At 40.3% G+C, this 20,924-nt stretch overlaps 1 protein-coding gene across 4 annotated transcripts in view; it reads left to right on the top strand.

Moving 5' to 3' along the window:
- LOC105482040 (cell division cycle associated 2) overlaps positions 1-20,924 on the top strand; it is a 50,482-nt gene that overhangs the window by 16,370 nt on the left and 13,188 nt on the right. For all 4 annotated transcript variants that reach the window (XM_071068480.1, XM_011741903.3, XM_011741904.3 and 1 more), the window contains 6 exons: positions 5,375-5,586; positions 8,830-8,917; positions 9,385-9,626; positions 11,392-11,470; positions 12,874-12,962; positions 14,474-14,611. In XM_071068480.1, coding sequence (XP_070924581.1) covers positions 5,375-5,586; positions 8,830-8,917; positions 9,385-9,626; positions 11,392-11,470; positions 12,874-12,962; positions 14,474-14,611 — 848 coding nt within the window. The remainder of the gene's footprint in view (positions 1-5,374; positions 5,587-8,829; positions 8,918-9,384; positions 9,627-11,391; positions 11,471-12,873; positions 12,963-14,473; positions 14,612-20,924) is intronic.

Below are 20,924 nucleotides of genomic sequence, written 5' to 3'. Positions count from 1 at the left end.
TGTGTGGATTTCGGCTTGCCTCCCAGCCCAGGGTAGGGTTAAGCAGAGCACTGAGGTTTGGTAGAGTCACCCCTCTGCAGCTGGGGTCGATCAGGGACAGATGCTCCTTCCACAGGTAATCACTGACACCACCTGGCTTGGGGAACACTTAGTGACGGCAGAAGGGCTTAGTTTGATCACCTTTCCACTGCTAGGATTGGGTAGGCCCAGATGTACCTTTCATGGGTAATTGCTGACCTACAGTTGCTCCCCCTAAGCTAAAGTCCAAACTCTGAAACTTTTTGAGTGCCAGCATGACACTCAAAGGAGATGGTTATTGGAGCATCTCTGGATTTTCAGGTTAGAGATGCTTGACTGGTAAGCAGAATGCAAATATTTAGGCCGGGTGTAGTAGCTCACACCTGTAATCCCAGCACTTTGGGAGGCTGAGGCAGGCAGATCACAAGGTCAGGAGTTCGAGACCAGCCTGACCAATATAGTGAAATCCTGTCTCTACTAAAAATACAAAAATTAGCCGGGCATGGTGGCGCCTGCCTGTAATACCAGCTACTCAGGAGGCTGAGGCAGGAGAATTGCTTGAATCTGGGAGGCGGAGGTTGCAGTGAGCCGAGATTGCGCCGCTGCACTGGAGCCTGTGTGACAGAGCGAGACTTCATCTCAAAAAAATAAATAAATAAAATAAAAAATGCAAATATTTAATTGCAAGCACCAGAACTTAGTTGGCTCACATCTTTACAGCTAGGGGCCAGATATTTCCTCTGTGGGCAATCGCTGACCTACAGTTGCCTCTGGACCTGGGGAAGACCTGATGGGAGCACCCAGGCTGTGTGGGGAAGCTGGACAGGGATTTGAACCACTAACCATGTTTCCTGCAGCTTAATACCGCTGGCTGGTTTCTCTGGTGTGGCATCTCTGTTAGCTGGAATGCAGGAAACCACCAAAATTTGCTCTCTGGTGGCTGTGATCCCCATCCCTCATTCTTTGTTTTTATCTGAGCCCCAGTGGTCCAGCCTTGCCAGTACTCCCAGTGTTTCCTGGGGGGCGAGACAAGAATGCAGCGCCTGTGAAGGATCCCAGAACGGTGGGGAAGCCAAATGTCTGCCTCTCACTTACCCTTCCCACTGTAGAAACTGTGGGTCCAGGGGAATTCTCTGTGTGTGGCACTGTGCCAGTTGGGAGAAGGGCAGCACAGTCAAACAGAACAGTTTCTTACCACTTGTTTGTGGCTTTTCTCCATTCTGGGGTCCAAGGAGGTGTCTCAACCTCACTCCCAAATTCTGGTATATTCAGGATGTTATTTTTGCCTGCAGACAGTTGCTCATTAGATTTCTCTGGGAACAGGAATGAAGCCACAGAACTCTTACTCCACTATCTCCCCCATGTCACTCCAGTATTTTTGTTTTATATCGAAGTACATATATGTAAGGAATTAGATATAATTCAGATTTAACTGGGCCCCTGCATCTTTATTTGCCAAATCTGGCAGCTCTACTCATGAGTGATCTGAGAGAAAGTTCCCTGGTAGCCTTTTGCAGCTCCTTGCTTCCTGTACCGTTGAGAAAATAAGAGATGTTGGGAGCAAGGTCTTGGGCCTCTCACCCCTGAGCCCTCCTGCATCTCTGTATGTGTATATCTACCTTCGCTCCTCTTTCAAAAGGGTCTCGATGTTCTTACCTAGGGCCAGCCTCTTTTTTTTTTTTTGAGATGGAGTCTCACTCTGTCGCTCAGGCTGGAGTGCAGTGGTGCGGCCTCAGCTCACTACAACCTCTGCCTCCTGGGTTCAAGTGATTCTCTTGCCTCAGCCCTCCTGAGTAGCTGGGACTACAGGCACAAGCCACCACGCCTGGCTAATTTTTGTATTTTTAGTAGAGACGCTGTCTCACCATGTTGGCCAGTCCGGTCTCAAACTCCTAATCTCTGGTAATCTGCCCACCTTGGCCTCCCAAAGTGCTGGAATTACAGACATGAGCCACCATGCCTGGCCTCCACCCTCTTTTTTATGGACTGATTCCCATTGCTCCTTCTCTTTCCAAGGACTTTGTGTCTGAGTTGTCCCCTCTCTTTTCTGAATTGTTAACTTTTCTTATTCAGCTACAAGATGCTGTAAAATATCCCATCTTAAACTTCCCTTTGCCCCAGGATTCCCTTCTAGCCAGAACACCATTTCTTTACTCTCCTTTAGGCAAAACTTTTAAGAGAAGGCCGCACTCTGTCTCCTTGCCTCCCATTCTCTCTTGATCCAGCTCCAAATAGGCCTTGTTTACCAACCATCTCCTGGCTGCCATCCCAGTGGTAGTCAGTCTCAACACATTGGTCTCCTTGATGTCTTAGCAGCCCTATGGACAGATATAGACATCTATAACCAGGCCCTCCTGTGAGAAGTGTTTTCCTCACTGGGTTTCAGGATGTCATTCTCATTTTCCCGTGTATCACTGACCATTTCCTCTTTGTGTATTTTCTTTGCTCCTCTTCTTCCATCCTGACCTTCAAATATTTGAATGCCCCCCGACCTTCGCGTTCAGTGCTTGGACCTTTTTTCTCTATATACAGGTTGAGCATCCCTAAGCCAAAAATCCGAACTATAAAACTTTTTTTTTTTTTTTTTTTTTTTTGAGACAGAGTCTCGCTCTGTCGCCCAGGCTGGAGTACAGTGGCGTGATCTCCGCTCACTGCAAGCTGCGCCGCCTCCCGGGTTCACGCCATTCTCCTGCCTCAGCCTCCCGAGAAGCTGGGACTACAGGCGCCCGCCACCATGCCCAGCTAATTTTTTTTTTTGTATTTTTAGTAGAGACGGGGTTTCACCGTGTTTGCCAGGATGGTCTCGATCTCCTGACCTCGTGATCCACCCGCCTTGGCCTCCCAAAGTGCTGGGATTACAGGCGTGAGCCACCGCGCCCGGCCAACTATGAAACTTTTTGAGTGCAGACATGACACGCAAAGGAGATGGTTAGTAGAGCATTTCTGGGTTTTCAGGTTAGAGATGCTTGACCGGTAAGTAGAATGCAAATATTTCAAAATCTGAAAAAAAAATTGTAATCTGAAACACTTCTGATTCTAAGCATTTGGATAAAAGATACCCAATGTGCACTCTTTCTAGGTGACTTCAGACATTATCACATGCTGTTGACTTCAAATTAAAATAGCTGCCCGTGGTCTTTTCCCGGAACTCTTGAATTAAGTCCCCAGCTCCCTTTCATGACCTTCACTTGAATGCCTAATAAACATCTCAAACTGAACATAGTCCAATAGGTCTTGATTAATTTTTCCTTCACGAACCCGCTCATCTCTGTTTTCTTCATCTTAGTAAATGACACTCTCATTCACCTCATTGCTGTATCTCAAAATTGGACTTAACTTGATACCTCTCTTTTTCTTTTCCCTTTTTTTTTTTTCTCTTAAGTCAGAGTCTTTGCTGTGTCACCCAGGCTGGAGTGCAGTGTGGTGTGATCTTGGCTCACTGCAGCCTCAACCTTCTGGGCTCAAGGAGTCCTCCCACCTCAGCCTTCCTAGTAGCTGGGACCACAGGTGCGCACCACCATGCCCAGCTAATTTTTTTTTTTTGGTAGATACAGGATCCTACTATGTTGCCCAGGCTGGTCGCCAACTCTTGGGCTCAAGCGATCCTTCCATTCCACCTCAGTCTCCCAAAGTGCTGGGATTACAGGTGTGAGCCACTGCACCCAACTGATACCTCTCTTTTTCAGATGAAACTTGTTATCACATTGACAAATGCTGTTGGGTCTTCAAAATATGTCAAATGTCCACCCCCTTCTCACCTTTTGCATTCCTATCAGTGTGGTCCAGGCCATCACCATCTCCTGCCTGGATTGTTTTATATGTCCTCTGAAGTTGTCCTGCTTCCCCTCTTTCCCCAGTCCCCTGTTACAGTTTTTCACACAGTAGCCAGAACACTGGTTTTATAATGTAAGTCAGTCACAGTATCTCACTGCCCTCCTCAAAATCTTTTATCAACTTCCTGTTATACTTAGAGAAGTAGCCAAAGAACATATTATTTCTACTAGGCCTTCCCTGGCCTGGTTCTGAACCACTGCTCTGAACTTATTTCTCAGCTCTCTTGTCCATGCCCCCTGTTCCAGCCACAGCAGCCTTGCTGGGCCTCTGCTATGCCAGGTACATCTTTACCTCAGGTCTTTGCACTTGGCTTTGTGTGCATAGTGTCCATTCCTAAATCTGTGTGTGGTTCACCTCGTTCTATTCAGGTGTCTGCTCAGGAGCTCTCTGTTTACCCAAAGCAGTAGCACTTCCTTCCAGCTTATCATACTGTATTCCTCTCTTGCTACATTATTTTCTTTAATAGCATATATTAACTACTTGTTGTGTGTGTGTGTGTGTGTATATATATATATATATTTAGCTTTTTATTTGAAATAACTAAATTTGTTATCTAGTTGTAAGAAATAATATAAAGAAATCCAATATTCCCTTCACCTAGTCTCCCCCAGTAGTGACATGTTGCATAGCTACAATATATTAATATCACAACCAGGAAATGGACATTGCTACAATCCACCAACTTGTTTTCAGATTTCACCAGTTTTACATGCACACACTTTTGTGTATGTTTAGTCCATGTGGTTTTATCACGTGTGGATTCATGTGAGCACAGTGCAGCCAAGTCACAGCGTGCGGTTCTGTCCTGAGGATCCTCATGTTACTCTTCATAGCCACCACTCCTTCTCTCTCCCTCCTTCCTGCTGTGAGATATTATAATCCCTGCTTATTCCGTGCTGGTTGATGGAGTGTGCTCGTCTTTACTTCTTCAGCACCCAGAGGAGTGCCTGCCACATCGTGTATTTGTTAAATGGATCACTTAATCATAAGGCAACGTTCTCCTGTGGGAAGAATTTGGGAAGAAAAGCCATGCCTGTTTGGGGCACATGCAGTGTGTTTGTAGTTTGGTGTGATGATCTTTCTCTTCTCGTTCCTGCCACCCTCGAATGTTGACATGCCTGTGACTCTAGCAATAAAATTGCTTATTAGTCAGTGCTTGGCTCAGATTAGTTTTTATGGTCCAAGTAGTAGGTGTCATGAGTAGAGGCACACTAATAGCTTATAGCTGATTCATGATACCTTCTTTCAAACTCTGACTCAGAGATTTCCTGGGGAGCCAAATCCCCATACCCACTTTACCCTTCATAGTCATATTTGAGGTAAAAACTGACCAATGCTGCTTCTTTACCTCCTTTTTTCTTTCCAAATGAAATCCCAGACGTTACTGCCTAATCAGGTTATATTAGGTTTGAATTTCTTCATAGCACGTTATTATCTTTGCAAATACACAATATATTTTTGGTCTGGAACAAACAGATTTAAGAGATCTTCCACCTCTCAAGTTTACATGTTTATCTTGAAGCACTGAAGGTTGCTGACTGTGTAGTGGGCAAAGGATCAAGCGATGCCGTTTCGCCTGACATGTTCACAGCAGAAGTGAGCTCAGACGCAGTCCCTGATGTCAGGTCACCAGCTACTCCAGCGGGCAGGAGGGACCTTTCCACCCCTAAGACCTTTGTACTTCGTTCTGTACTGAAGAAACCCTCTGTTAAGATGTGTCTAGAGAGCTTACAGGTAAGAAGAGAGTTAAATTTCCTAAAGCAAATGAATAAAAAGTTCAAGTAATACCCTTGAAATGTCATATTTCATACTAGTTTAAAAGAAAATGTCTTACCTGTCTTATTGTGAATTTTTTTCCTTATCTTTTCTTATTGACAACACTGTGTAGTTTCTTTTTGTTCTTATTTTTTAAAAATTAAATATAGTGTATAGTATGCAGAATTTAATATAAGTAGACTGTAGTTTATAAAGGGTCATAATCTTACATAATCTTATTGCACTAACATTATTGATTTATATAATTATATAAGTGATATTGATTACTTAATCATAATTAATGTGTCAGTCTGTTAAACTGATTATTCCTCCCAAAATATTTGGTCTTAAAAGTACCTCTTATAGCCATCCTTTTTTCTCTAAGCCCACTCAATGTGAGGAAAGAGGAAGTTGATAGGAACTAGCTGGCATTTATTGAGTAGTTTCTATTGATAGTTCTGGCATATATATACAGCAGTAGTGCTCCCAGAAAGGTATAGGACCTGTTTGACATACACTTAGGCTTGTAGGTTGTTAAGTGAACCCAGATAAGTCTGCTGTTAAAATCCGTGACAGGCTGTCAGTCCATGAGAGGTTGAGAGAATAGCCTCAGGAGTCAAAATGCCAAGTTTCAGATCTTGACTTGGAAACGTAGTCACTGAGCAAATTATTTGACCTTTCTGTGCCTGGTTTCCTTATCTATAAAAATGTAAAGTTAGTAACTACTTTTCGAGTAATTTGAGCATTAAATGGGATACTATAAAATCACCACGAGTGTCTGGCACCTCAGAAATACAAATCTTTTTTTCAAACGATAAACATTTTAACATACAAGTATGCCTACAAGCCTATTCTGATCTGTTCTGAAGCCAAAAGGAACTAAATTACCTTCTATTTACGTGGATCATTGATGGTCAGTTGCTATTTATAAAGCTTTAATAATTTTGGTTAAAGAGCTGATTTGTGGCCAGGTACAATAGCTCACACCTGTAATCCCCTGACTTTGGAAGGCCAAGACTGAAGGATCGCTTGAGCCCAGGAGTTTGAGACCAGTCTGGGCCAAAAAAAAAAGCTGGTTTGGATCTGTAATACACACAGCGCTGTTTGTTCATATCTTCTCCTCAAAAAGACAACATCTGAATGATCCGTGGAACTCTTATTTTATAACAATATGACACAGCAAGTATTAAGTCTTGTCATTAGAATCATATGAAAACACAACTGGCCGGACGTAGTGTCTCACGCCTGTAATCCCAGCACTTTGGGAGGCCAAGGCAGGTGGATCACGAGATCAGGAGATAGAGACCGTCCTGGCTGACACAGTGAAACCCTGTCTGTACTAAAAATACAAAAAATTAGCCAGGCGTGGTGGCAGGCGCCTGTAGTCCCAGCTACTCAAGAGGCTGGGGCAGGAGAATGGCTTGAACCTGGGAGGCAGAGCTTGCAGTGAGCCAAGATTGGGCCACTGCACTCCAGCCTGGGCAACAGAGTGAGACTCCGTCTCAAAAAAAAAAGGAAAACAAAACATTTACAACTAATGATCTTTATACTAAGATGGCAAAAATTGGGAGGCATATAAATTGTGAGTTGTTTGCTGACTTTTCTGATTGTTTTAGTTAAAAATAAATCTAAAAGTAAACATGAGCTTTGTTGTATAAGTTAACTTATTTTGCAGTATTTGGTATGTGCATTTTCCTGGTCAGAAAAATGAACTGACTTGAGAGACAGATGAAGGAGGTTTATTTGGGGCAAGATTATTTCTTAGAGCAGGTACTGTTCTTAGAATTGGATGTACAGGAGAAAATGAGGAATTCTTGATAACAAGGACTGGTCAGAGGTTTAGGTTGAGGCTAGACGAGTAGGTGGTGATTAAGAGGGAACTTTGATCCAGTCTGTAGGCCTGGCTGTCTCCTGCTGAGCTCCAGGGGCCCTGTGTTTAGGCTTGTTCTGTCTTTTTCTACGGGGCTTACAATATCCCTTCCTTCCTAACTTGCCTACACTGTAATCTTCATTTGGAGAAACACACAGGGACAACTGCTACCTTCTTTCGTTGTTTCTTCTTCAAGAATATAGTAACGTAAAAAGATTTAAATACCAGGAATAGGTGTGGTTCGCATGTTTAAAAGATAGAACACGATGTTACACCATTTAACTGTTGGCTTTTTTCTTATTTTAGTGCAATTCTTCTATCTCAGATCATTTATATAGTTTTCCTCATCTGACACCATATATGGTACATGTAGCCTTCAAATCCATTGGTTCTGCATCCATGGATTAAACCAACCACAGATCAAAAATTATCAGGGAAAAAAAGTCACAAAACACATAAAAACAATAACATATAACAGCATCATACCATACATATTAACAACACCATATATCAATGCCATTTAAAAGTATTCTTTTAGGTTGGGCACAGTGGCTCATAGCTGTAATCCCAGCACTTTGGGAGGCTGAGGCACACGGATTGCTTGAGCTCATGGGTTCGAGACCATCCTGGGCAACATGGCGAAACCTCATCTCTGCAGAAAAATACAGAAATTAGCTGGGTGTGGTAGTGCGCACTTGTAGTCCCAGCTACTCGGGAGGCTGAGATGGGAGAATGGCTTGAGCCTGGGAGACAGGTTGCAGTGACCTGAGATTGCACCATTGCACTCCAGCCTGGGTGATAGAGCCAGACCTTATCTCAAAAATAAATAAATAAATAAAAAGTATTCTTTTACGTGACATTTAACATTGTATTAGATACTATAAGTAGTATTTAAAGTGTACGGGAGGATGTGTTCAAGTTGTATGAAAATACGGGCCATTTTATAAAAGGGACTTGAGCATCCGTGGATTTTGGTATCATGGGGGGGGGCCCTAAAACGAATCTCCCATAGATACCAAGCGATAACCATATGCTTTTATTCTAGCTACTCATGTTTTCCTTAACTTTATTTGCTAGATCAAACATTGAATGAATTTGATCCACGTTTATTGATTCCTGTGCTTCAATTTTGCCCTGAAATGCCGTGTTCTAAAGTGGTATGTAGGGGACATAGTTATGATTTTTGCCTGATATCATGGTTTTGAGCCAGGACAGTTACTGAAAATAAAGGTAATCTTTCATACAGGAGTATCTATCTGCAGCTGACAGAGAATTTCAAAACTGCCGTTTTTAATGATGACATCTATGTATTTCTATATGTAAAATGATTCATTGATGTTTATTCTGTTTAGGAACACTGTAACAACCTCTGTGATGATGATGGGACTCATCCCAGCTTAATCTCAAATCTCCCAAACTGTTGCAAAGATAAAGAAGCAGGTAAGAAATTCATACTTGTTTTTAAGCTTGAGGATATCATTTTCTTGTTAATAAACCTGGTATAATATATGAAATTTTCAATGCCTTAATGTTTCTGAAATAACACTTGAATGAAGAACAGTTGAAAGGGATAGAATCTCCTTGGAGAGCCTCAGAATTGGTGTGTCCATTTCATGGATCCATTTTTACTTAGTGGTGGGATTTGTAAGAAAATTTATATTTCAATTTTATAAACGTTTAAGATATGCACATTTTTACTTGGAAATCTGTTACCATATTTTAATTGGAAATGTGCTTATCTTCTCCATTTTGAATTTGCTCTACCAACAATTATTTTGTAGCTTTACTAGCTATTATACAAATAATAGCTGAATATAATCACATTAAAAGATTCTAGTATATGCCTTTTAGATAAGAAATATAGCTTAGTTTTTAAGTTACTCTCATTTATTATCTAATTATAAAAGACGAAGAAAATTTTGAAGCACCAGCCTTTCTAAATATGAGGAAGAGGAAGAGAGTTACTTTTGGAGAGGACTTAAGCCCGGAAGTGTTTGATGAATCTTTGCCAGCAAATACTCCATTGCGTAAAGGAGGAACACCTGTTTGTAAAAAGGACTTCGATGGTCTCAGTTCCCTGCTGCTTGAGCAGTCACCTGTTCCTGAACCATTACCTCAACCAGATTTTGATGACAAGGGGGAGAATCTTGTAAGTGTGAAAAGCATGGAACAGCTGGGCGCGGTGGCTCAAGCCTGTAATCCCAGCACTTTGGGAGGCCGAGATGGGCGGATCACGAGGTCAGGAGATCGAGACCATCCTGGCTATCATGGTGAAACCCCGTCTCTACTAAAAATTACAAAAAACTAGCCGGGTGAGGTGGCGGGCACCTGTAGTCCCAGCTACTCGGGAGGCTGAGGCAGGAGAATGGCGTAAACCCGGGAGGTGGAGCTTGCAGTGAGCTGAGATCCGGCCACTGCACTCCAGCCTGGGCGACAGAGCGAGACTCCGTCTCAAAAAAAAAAAAAAAAAAAAAAAGAAAAGCATGGAACAAACTTGCCTGTATTTTCATCGAGATTCACCTGCTTTGCATGAGCAATCACTATGCTTTGAAATAATGAGATACACTAAATGATATGCCATGGTTTAAATTAATCTATTTTGTATGTAGGTTTTTGTGAATTTTTCCCCATTACAAATAATACTTCCCTGACTCCTTGTACATATTGAACAGATTTATACCAATGAATTTAACAACTCAGGTAAACTGGATACATTCCTTGGAAGACAAACTACCAAAGCTCCCTAAAGGTGAAATAAATAACCTCAGTAGCCCTATATCAACTTAAGACATGTAAATTTTAGTTAAACCTTCCCACAAAGAAAACTCTAGGTACAGATGATTTTTTTTTTTTTTTTTTTTTTTGAGGTAGGGTCTTACTCTGTCACCCAAGCTGGAGTGCAGTGGTGTGATCATGGCTCACTGCAGCCTCAACCTCCCAGGCTCAAGCTATCCTTCTGTATCCTTCCATCTTAGCCTCCCAAGTAGCTGGGACTATGGGCACACATCACCATGCCTGGCTAGTTTTTGATGATTTTACTGATGAGTACTACCAAACATTTGAGCAAGTTAAAATACTAATTCTACACAAGTTTTTCCACAAATTGAAGGAGTAGGTTAATTGATGTCAGCATTGTGATTTCAGCATTAACCTGGTGCTAAAATCAGACAGGCATTGCAAGAGAGGAAAACTACAGTTCAGTATCCTTGTAAACATAGCAATATATAAAAAGATAAAATACATCATAACCATGTGAGATTTAGCCTTGGGCTGCAAAGTTGTGTTATGTTTGAAAAACAATCAGTGTAATTCGCCTTGTTAAGAAACTAAGACAGAAATATGGTCATCTGAGTAGATGCAGAAAAAGCATTTAACAAAATCTAGTATCCATTTCTCATTTAAAAAACAAAACCTCTGAGCAAAATGGTAATAAAAGAGAATTTCTTCAAAGTGACAAATGTTGTCTATGCAAAACCAACAGTTAATGTCTTACCAGCAATTATGTGGAAAAGATTTGCTATCTGTATTTATATTGCCATCTTACCCTGGAATTTCCTGAGTAATGTTATAACATTAGATTGTGTTTATGAATGAATTTTTAAATTTTCTTTATAGGAGTTAGAAATTTAGCAGCAGATCATTATGTGTACTTTTGCTTATAAATTTTCTTAATAGTTTGATGGATTGCAGTTAGTAAACCTTCAATTGCAAACATGATTGGTAAGTGATATACATATATTTTTCTATTCAATATATTTGTTTTGCTTTGACTTTTAGAATCTTTTATTGATTACCCATCTGTATGTTTATTATAGTTTCTCCTACCAAAATAAATTCTTACTTTTCTTTTGGGCACATTATATATTCACTGCTTTTAAAGATATCTAACTTCTACTCTTTTTTCCTTTGTTTAGGAAAACATAGAACCACTTCAAGTATCATTTGCCGTTCTGAGTTCTCCTAATAAGTCATCAATCTCTGAGACCCTTTCAGGTAGTAACTTTTGTTTACCTTAAAATCATAAGTGTTATTTTTTATGTGTGTATATGTTGACTGTTTTTATTTTCTTTTAAAAATTTCATATTTGTTACCACAACATATACTTGGTTTAAAAAAACCTAATAGTATTGGAAAGCTGACATGAAGCTATTCATCCATCCCTTTTCCATTCCAAGCCTCATACTTCATAATCACCCACAATTCACTTCCTCAGATGGAATCCCCATTTTGTTAGTTGCTAGAAGCAGTGGAGTTAGCCTCTCAACTCTTAAGTATCAGTGACAAACTGCTCTTCACGGTTTACAGAACTGATATCTGGATTATAAGGATCATTCTTGAATATCCAGACTTTTTCCTCAACATTAGTGTGGCATTTTTAGCACATGTGCTTTCCAAGGTCTCTGGATATTTTATGATTATGACAAAGCAACAGAGATTGCTCCCATCTTTTCTGACAAACCAGGACTTAGCTGGCAGATGTCATGGGACGGGCACCTTTATTCAGGTGTCCTCCCTGGCGGAAACCCTTTAGTGGCTTCTTGTTGACACAAACCAAACATAGTAGACTCCAAGCCATGCGTTACTAAGTTAGAGCTAAAATTTGAACTATAGTCTATCACGTTCCAAAACCCATACCCTTAAACACATTATATGCCTTTCATTTATATCATTAAAAGTCACATGCCGGGCTCGTTGGCTCATGCCTGTAATCCCAGCGCTTGGGGAGGCCGAGACAGGCGGATCACTTGACGTCAGGAGTTTGAGACCAGCCTGGCCAACATGGTGAAACCTGGTCTCTACTGAAAATACAAAAAAAAAAATTAGCCAGGCATGGTAGTGGGTGCCTATAATCTCAGCTACTCAGGAGGCTGAGGCAGGAGCATCACTTGAACCCAGGAGATGGAGGTTGCAGTGAGCTGAGATTGCACCACTGTACTCCAACCTGGGTGACAGAGTGAGACTCCATCTCAAAAAAGTAAAGTGGTCAAAATAAAATTTTCCTATCCTACACTTTAAATAAAATTTGAAACAAGTAAAGTATTTTCATGGTTATCTTAATGCCCTTTATTGTGATTTCATTATACAAAATGTATCGTGGAATAAATGGACGTTCATGAAAATACATGCATTTATTATAATGTGATTTATTCTGCTGTCTTAGCTTGGTAATGTGTTAAGCAGTCACCATGGAAAGTGGTGAAAGTTTCTGAGTATCCAGTAAACTTAAAATTTTTTAAAACGAAAAAAAATTGGATTTCAAAATTTCTGCTGCTTGACTCCTCTTTTTTTGTTTAGATATGATATTAAATGTGGGTATCCTAAACACAGTGTTTCCAAAGGAAGATGCATGTTATAATTTTTGGTTTCCTACCCTGATTCTGTCTTTGTCTTATCAGGCACAGATACCTTTAGTTCTTCAAATAACCATGAGAAAATACCCTCTCATAAAGTTGGTAGAATAACAAGGACTTCTAACAGAAGAAATGTAAGTGTTTGTGTTTGGCACAACATACTTGTTTTTAAATCATACAATATACTTTTTCTGTTTTCGTTGTCAAATGATAATGGGTGAAATCTTGGTTTAATCAGTGTCATTAAGAACTAATACTTTGGCTGGGCGCCGTGGCTCACGCCTGTAATCCCAACACTTTGGGAGGCCGAGGTGGGCGAATCATGAGGTCAGGAGATCAAGACCATTCTGGCTAACACGGTAAAACCGCGTCTCTACTAAAAATACAAAAAAAATTAGCTGTACGTGGTGGCGGGTGCCTGTAGTCCCAGCTACTAGGGAGGCTGAGGCAGGAGGAGAAAGGCATGAACTCGGGAGGCAGAGCTTGCAGTGAGCCGAGATCGTGCCACTGCTCTCCAGCCTGGGCGACAGAGCAAGACTCTGTCTAAAAAAAAAAAAAAAAAAACTAATACTTTATCCTACCTAGCATGTAACCTATAAGGTGATAATGTGTTTCTGATTTGATTTTAATTATATTAGAAGAAAAATCTAAAAAGCTGCTTTGGGCCGGGCACGGTGGCTCAAGCCTGTAATCCCAGCACTTTGGGAGGCCGAGATGGGCGGATCACGAGGTCAGGAGATCGAGACCATCCTGGCTAACACAGTGAAACCCCGTCTCTACTAAAAAGTACAAAAAATTAGCCGGGCGAGGTGGCGGGCGCCTGTAGTCCCAGCTACTCGGGTGGCTGAGGCAGGAGAATAGCAGGAACCCGGGAGGCGGAGCTTGCAATGAGCAGAGATCTGGCCACTGCACTCCAGCCTGGGCGACAGAGCGAGACTCCGTCTCAAAAAAAAGCTGCTTTCAGAGCTGTGTTAACATGGAAGTTAACAAAATTTGTTTGGGATCTGTATGATTTTATGAATTTCTTTGATGTGAAAGTGGAGAGGATCAGCATGTAATTAACAGAACCAGAAAATAAGTATAACCTTTTTAAAATTGTGCTTCAGTCTGTTTGATTTTTAACACTTGATTTCACCTGGGAGTTATATATAAGCATAACTCCCATTGAATGCATGTTTTTTGCTATTTTGTTAAATTAGATAAAATTTGGATTTTTGTTTATAACATCATAAAGTATAAACATATACTTTCATATGGTTGGATGTTAAACCCAGGATTCAAACCTAGATAATCTAAAAATTCATGATTTTGTCCCCATAACCCAGCAGTTAGGTGCTAAATTGTAGGTTCTTAAGGAGTAGTTGATGAATGAATAAATTAACGAATTCTTAAGCTGTTTTTTCTTTCTTCCCCAATATAATTGGGTGATGTATATATGCTTCTGGGTCTGCATTTGATGATTCAGAAATTGGTAATTACCATTTCCACCAATTTTCATCAAAGTGCTTTTAATAGGATTTGTGAATTAAGAAGTGGGATCTAAAGTGGTAGAAGCATCCTGGGAAGCACAACAAGATTGAGAGCTGCACATTTACATGTAATTGCTTGTGCTTTATGGTATCCTTACTTTACACTTTCTTTATAGCAATTGGTCAGTTTTGTAGAAGAAAATGTTTGCAACTTATTGAATACAGAAGTTCAGCCTTGTAAAGAAAAGAAAAGTAATAGGAGGAAGTCTCAAGAAACGAAGTGTACAAAGAGAGCACTTCCTAAGAAGAATCAGGTAAGCATGTGTTTAAAGATATAATAAAGAGTAGAAGTGGTGTGTTTCCTTATTGTATGATTAGGAAGATACAGAAACAAATTTTTTTCCAGTCGACATTGGACAAAGATTATTAATGCAATCTTGTCGTGGAGTAGAATGGGGTTGGGGGGTTATATACTTAACTTTGAATTACCTAAGGAACACTTTTGCATCTTCTTCATCTTCTTGTGTTGTGTGTGTCCTGCACAGTAAATTAATAGGCACTCAAACCTGAAATTGATTCTCATGTTTGAATCTACCCCAACGTATCATCCTTTTGGGAATCCTGATTTTTTTAGACAGGGATGAGTGTGCCACTTGCTACTTGTTAGATTCTCTTCTTCCAGTTGCTGAATCAAATTTTTCCCTAAATTTAAGGAAAAATTTAGAAATTAGCTCTCAGTCTTTCCTAACACTTCTCATCATCTCAGATACGCTTACAGTCCATGTGATTAGCCAATTTAACACCTTAATCCAGTTCCTTTTCCTTCTCCAGCCCAGTGATCTGGACTCCACACTCTGAAGCCACCTATTCACTCTTGCTGCCATTCTTACAACTTGTTACTGCCTAACACCTTCGCATGTGTAGCAATGCTCATTCTCTGACCGCCAACTTCCTGTCCATCCAGCCTGCTCACTCCCTTACTCTGAAATTCTTTCTGCACTATTAAGCTTTTAGACACATCTTAAGTTCACGTTTCCCTCTTCATCCTGAACTGAGTGAAGTGTTTCCAACTCTTGTCAGGAATCTCAATTCCGGATCCTTTTCCTTCCACCTCATCCATCCAGCAAAATTTCCAGTCTGACTGAGTTATCCTTTCTCCTATCTGACATAGCCTCTAGAGACACAGGAGTTGGGGGTAGTGCTACTACACATTCACTGACATCTGGCCTTCTTCACCACTTTGCTGCTTCACCTTATTTTTAATACTAAAGCCAGTGCATACTTTTCAGTCCTGTTCCTATTGGACATCTTAGCATTTGACATGATGGAACACTCCTGTACAGTCTCTGTCTAAGGTTTGTTTTCTGTCCCCCATTGTTAAATGTTTGTATTTTCCAGAATTCTCTTCTTTGCCCTTGTAAATTGTTTGTTTTCTGGGTAATTTCATAAACATAGTTAATGACCATATATGAAGACTAGAACTTCCTGATCTATAAATCTGTGTTCAACTACATACTAGACATCTGCCTTTAACCATGCTATGTCAAAATCAACATTTCTAAAACTAAACTTATCAATCTACACACCCACCCAAAACATTCCATAAACTTCCTTTCCCCTCCATAAAATAAAAATAACTGCTTTTCTTGGTTAAATGGCACAGATATCCTTAAGTCATTAAATCCGGAAGGAACTGAGTGTTTTCCTGCTTTAGTTCACTTTTTTAGGTCACACATTCTTGATAAAATGATGAAAGATTATCTTACTGAAAAAAATACCATTAATTCAAAAATATACATACAACTTATTATATTAGAAATTGATTTTCTTCGTGTGTGTGTGTGTGTGTGTGTGTATATATATATATATACATTTTAAAGCACTCTTACAAAGAATATGCACCTATTCATATAAAATTTTGGCCAGAAAGTACAAAAAGGATTGAGCATTAAGTCACTGCAATCCCTCCCAGGACTTTGCTGAACTAATACCATTTATGTAATAAAAGGAATACAGTTAGAATAGCAATGAGAGGAGGAAAGGGATGAGGAGGGGTATTGAGAAACCGACAACAGCTTTCAATGAATTTCTAGAAGACCAAGCAGATGGGAGCATGTTGACAGATAAAAAAAGGTGGAAAGATTGACAGCTCAGAATGTTCTAGGAGGGAACTAGAGAGGAGCCGGGAGCAGGCCTGTTCATGGGAATCCCAAGAGACCCTGGCCCAGAATTGGCAGGTACGATGGATGGTGAGTGTGAGAGGTGGTACTGAAAAACAGAGAGATGAATTGAAGTCCTATATTTGGGACAGTTTGCACCAGTTGGCATGCCAGCCCCCTCCCACCCTGATGCTCAGAACAGATGTTGTCATCTAGATTAAAGCCCTCATTCTGGCATTTGGAAAGTCCCACAGTCTTGACAGCCAGCTCCTGCCCTGATGCAAATCCTGACAGTTGACACTCCAGCATTCTGCCCCACCCTGCCCCACACAGAGTTCCTAGGTAGGATTTTCATGCAGGAAATAGACTGAGCTGGAAAGCAAGTAAACCTATACCAACTTACCCAATCTTAAATAAGAAACAGACAATTGAATAGAACAAATAGCATGAAGGAGAAAAGACCAATGTTAATAAGGTTAAAAACTGACCTCAGAGAAATAGGTTATTCAAGGAATAGAAGGAAATTTTATATACATAAATATGTACTCTAATTTAAGAAAATATCATCTGCATGAAAGTAAGGAGATGCTATGAAAAAGGAATTGCAAAAACATGAAATTTAGTAGTTGGACAAAAGAATTAAAGTTAAGGAAAGTCGCCCAGAAGGTAAAGCAAAAGAAAGACTGGAAACGAGAATCTAGGAGACATCTATAGGACTGTTAGGAAGAAGAAGGATAAAAGAGAATGGAAGAAGTTATCCAAATAAAAGAAGAGGATTTCCCAAAAATAGAATGGAAGAAATTATCCAATTAAAAGAAGACGATTTCCTAGAACTGAAGAAAGGAGTCTTCAAGTTAAAAGCACCCACTGAATGCCTGGTACAATGAAGAACAGCCAGGGGGTAGGCCTGTAACTGTGAAACTGAACAATAAGGATAAGGAGGAAAGTGGACTTTTCCTACAGAGACATAAGAACCAGAGTGGCATCAAGTCTAACAATAGCCTGAAAGCCGCAAAATCATACAAGAGTTCATTTAAAGCTTAGAAGAAAACTTAATTTTAACTGAGTATTCTACACCAAGCCAAAGTCTCAATTAAGTGTGAAGGAAAAAATAAAAGACATTTGAGTGTTTCTTTTTTTCTTTTCTTTTTATTTTGAGAGGTCTCACTCTCACCCAGGCTGGAGTGCAGTGCTGCAGTCACTGCTCACTGCTTACTGCATGCTTGACCTCCCGGGCTCAAGTGATCCTCCCACCTCAGCCTCATGAGTAGCTGAGACTACAGGTGCACACCACCACACTTGGCTAGTTTTATTTTGTTTTATTTTGTTTTTGAGATGAAGTCTCACTCTGTTGCCCCAGGCTGGAGTGCGGTGGCATGATCTTGGCTTACCACAACCTCCACCTCCTGGGTTCAAGCGATTCTCCTGCCTCAGCCTCCCAATTAGCTGGGACTACAGGTGCGCACCGCCATGCCTGGCTAATTTTTGTATTTTTAGTAGAGACGAGGTTTCACTATGTTAGTCAGGCTGGTCTCGAGCTTCTGACCTCGTGATCTGCCCTCCTCAGCCTCCCAGAGTGCTGGGATTACAGGCTTGAGCCACCATGCCTGGCTGGCTCATTTTGTTTTACTTTCTTGTAGCAGGGTGGGGGTGTGGGGGTTGGCCTCACCTTGTTGCCCAGGCTGGTCTCAAACTCTTCCTGGGCTCAATCACTTCTCTCACCCCAGCTTTCTAAAGTGCTGGGATTACAGGCTTGAGCCAGCATGCCCAGCCATAAAGTTATTTTTCTTTGGATGCTACTGGAGGAGAAACTTTAGCAAAATGAGGAACTAAGCTTAAGAATTCAGGACACAATGGATCTAACAATACAAGAGTGTGATCAAAGGGAAATCGCTGGTTATAGCTGTTCAGCCAGCCCAGAAGAGCAACCAGTCCAAATTTGAGCAGGGAGAAGGTGCTGGAGGAAAAAAACAGAAAAGACCTGTGATTGAAAGAATGAAAGGTATGTCACATACAAAAAAAAAAAAATGGTAATTATATACCATTTCAAATAGAAGTCTGTGTAAAAGTTTTAGAGTAAATATGAAGCAAACGTTACTATGATTTCAAGCAATAATGCAGAATAAGGAAAAGTAGATTTTATGGTGCTAGGAATCATCTCCCTCAAGGGTCCCAGAGGAGAAGAAAGGAATATGAAAGTTGTGCTTGGCAGAGCCATGAAAAATGTTTGCACAGTCATCATAATATAGATGCTATTTGTTTTCAACTAAGGACGAAGCTTTTTGTTGTGCAGGACGATGTAAGTGTTAACAATCCAATAATAACAGGAAAATGTAGTTAATGGCAGAAGGTGAAAAATGAGTTAAAAAGGTAGAAACAAGGGGGCTAATGATGTTGCTGGCAAGAGTGCAGACTCTGGACCAGACCCCTGGGTTTAAATCCTGCGTTCATTCCTCCCTCCAGTGCAATGCTGGGTAAAAGTCTGGACTCCTGTTTTGTTTGTTTGTAAAACAGTGGTGGAAATGGATGTTAGAAGTTTGCGAATCTTAATGAATTCATGCGTGCTCAACTCTTAGAAAAGCGCCTGACCATAATAAGCTTTGTGGCCATTATCATTATCATGAGACATTCAAGATATATATTTTAAATTTTAATGAAATAGAAATGTAAAAGTTCAATGTTTACCAACAGAAGAACCAAAATTAACATAGAAAAGAGGCAGGTTTGGTTTTAAGTGAGCAGTTTTTTTCATCTTTCATAGCAAGGCATTGACAGATAACTAAAATTAGATTAAACGCCACTTCTCAACCAGAAGTAGCGTTAGAATCCTCAAGAGTAAATTCCTTTATAAACCAGAAATAGAGAAAGTTCCCAAAGTGTGACTTAAAACCAGAAACAGTGAGGGCAAAGGATTGGTGAATTTGATATCTTTTGAACCATACATCATGGAGTATACATAAGGAAAAAAATCCCCATAAGAAAATTTAAAAGACAAAGGACAAAAAGTATTTGCAACTCATATCAGACACCAAGGATTAATGTCACTAATATTTAAAGAGCTTCTAAGTTACTTAGAAAGGAACAGTCTTCAAAAGATAACAAAACATTTACAAAACTGAAATGAAAATGACCTTCAACATAGGAAGGAAATGTTCAGGCTTCCTCATCGTAAGAGAACTGCATCTCTAACATGCATTGAGATGCGTTTCTCACCTTTTAGATACCAAAAATCTGAAAGTTGACAGCATACTCACGTGGTGAGGCTATGGGGCAAAAACGCACACTCATACATTTTCTGTTAAAGCAGACCTCTGTGGAGGAGTATTTGGCAGTATCTGGCCAAATTAAATATTCATTTATCCTTTGACCCAATAGGCCTATTTCTAGAAATCTATCTCAGAGATTCACTGATCAAAATACAAAAATATGTGTTTATTTATTGCAGCATTCTTCGTAAAGCAAAAGACTAAAAGCAAACCATATGCTCATCGATATGAGACTTGTTGAAAAAACTGTGGTATTTCCATAAAGTGAGTATTAGACAGCTGTAGAAAGCTGTGAAGAGAACTTCCATACACTTCTATGCAGTGATGCCAAGGGGACACAGATGGCCCTTTATATACTGTGGTCCAGCATCTGTGGTTGGTTGAATCAGAAACATTCAGGGCTGGGTGAGGTGACTCACACCTGTAGTCTCAGCACTTTGGGAGGCTGAGATTGGAGGACTGCTTGAGGCCAGGAGTGCGAGACCAGCCTGGTCAACATAGTACAACCCTATCTGTATTTTTTTAAATATATTATTTTTTAAAAAGAAAATACTCAGAAAAATCCAGTAACAATACAATTTTAAAAATACAAATTTTAAAATACAGCATATTAACTATGTAGTATTTATATTGTATTCAGTGTTAAGTCATCTAGAGATGCTTTAAAGCATAGTTATGCTGTATTTTTACAGTATAATGCTGTGAAAGGAAGTTTGCATAGGCTCTATGCAAATACTGTGCCATTTTGTGTCAGGGACTTGAGTATCTGCAGATTTTTGGTATCCACAGGAGGTCCTAGAACCAATTCCCGTACAGATACTGCAGGGTGACTGTGTTTACTGTTAAAATGAAAAAAGCATGTTATAAAACAATATATGTGATCAACTACCGGTTATGGACTGAATTGTGTCCCCTCCCACATTTATATATTGAAGTCCTGACTCCCAGGATCTCAGAATGTGACTGTATTTGGAGATTTGGTCTTTAAAATAGTTATTAAGTTAAAATGAGATCCACAGAGTGGGTCCTAATCCACTCTGACTGGTGTTCTTGTAAGAAGAGGAAATTCGAACCCTCAAAGGGACACCAGGGACGCGTGTGCATAGAAAATGACCATGTGAGGACACAGCCACAGGGTGGCCATCTGAAGGCCAAGGAGAGAGGCCCCAAGAGACACCAGCCCTGCCAACAACACTGCCAGC

This window comes from Macaca nemestrina, chromosome 8 (assembly GCF_043159975.1).
Source record: "Macaca nemestrina isolate mMacNem1 chromosome 8, mMacNem.hap1, whole genome shotgun sequence".
Lineage (NCBI taxonomy): Eukaryota > Metazoa > Chordata > Mammalia > Primates > Cercopithecidae > Macaca > Macaca nemestrina.
Note: the sequence above shows the minus strand (reverse complement) of the source record. Positions and strands in the feature narration are given on the sequence as shown.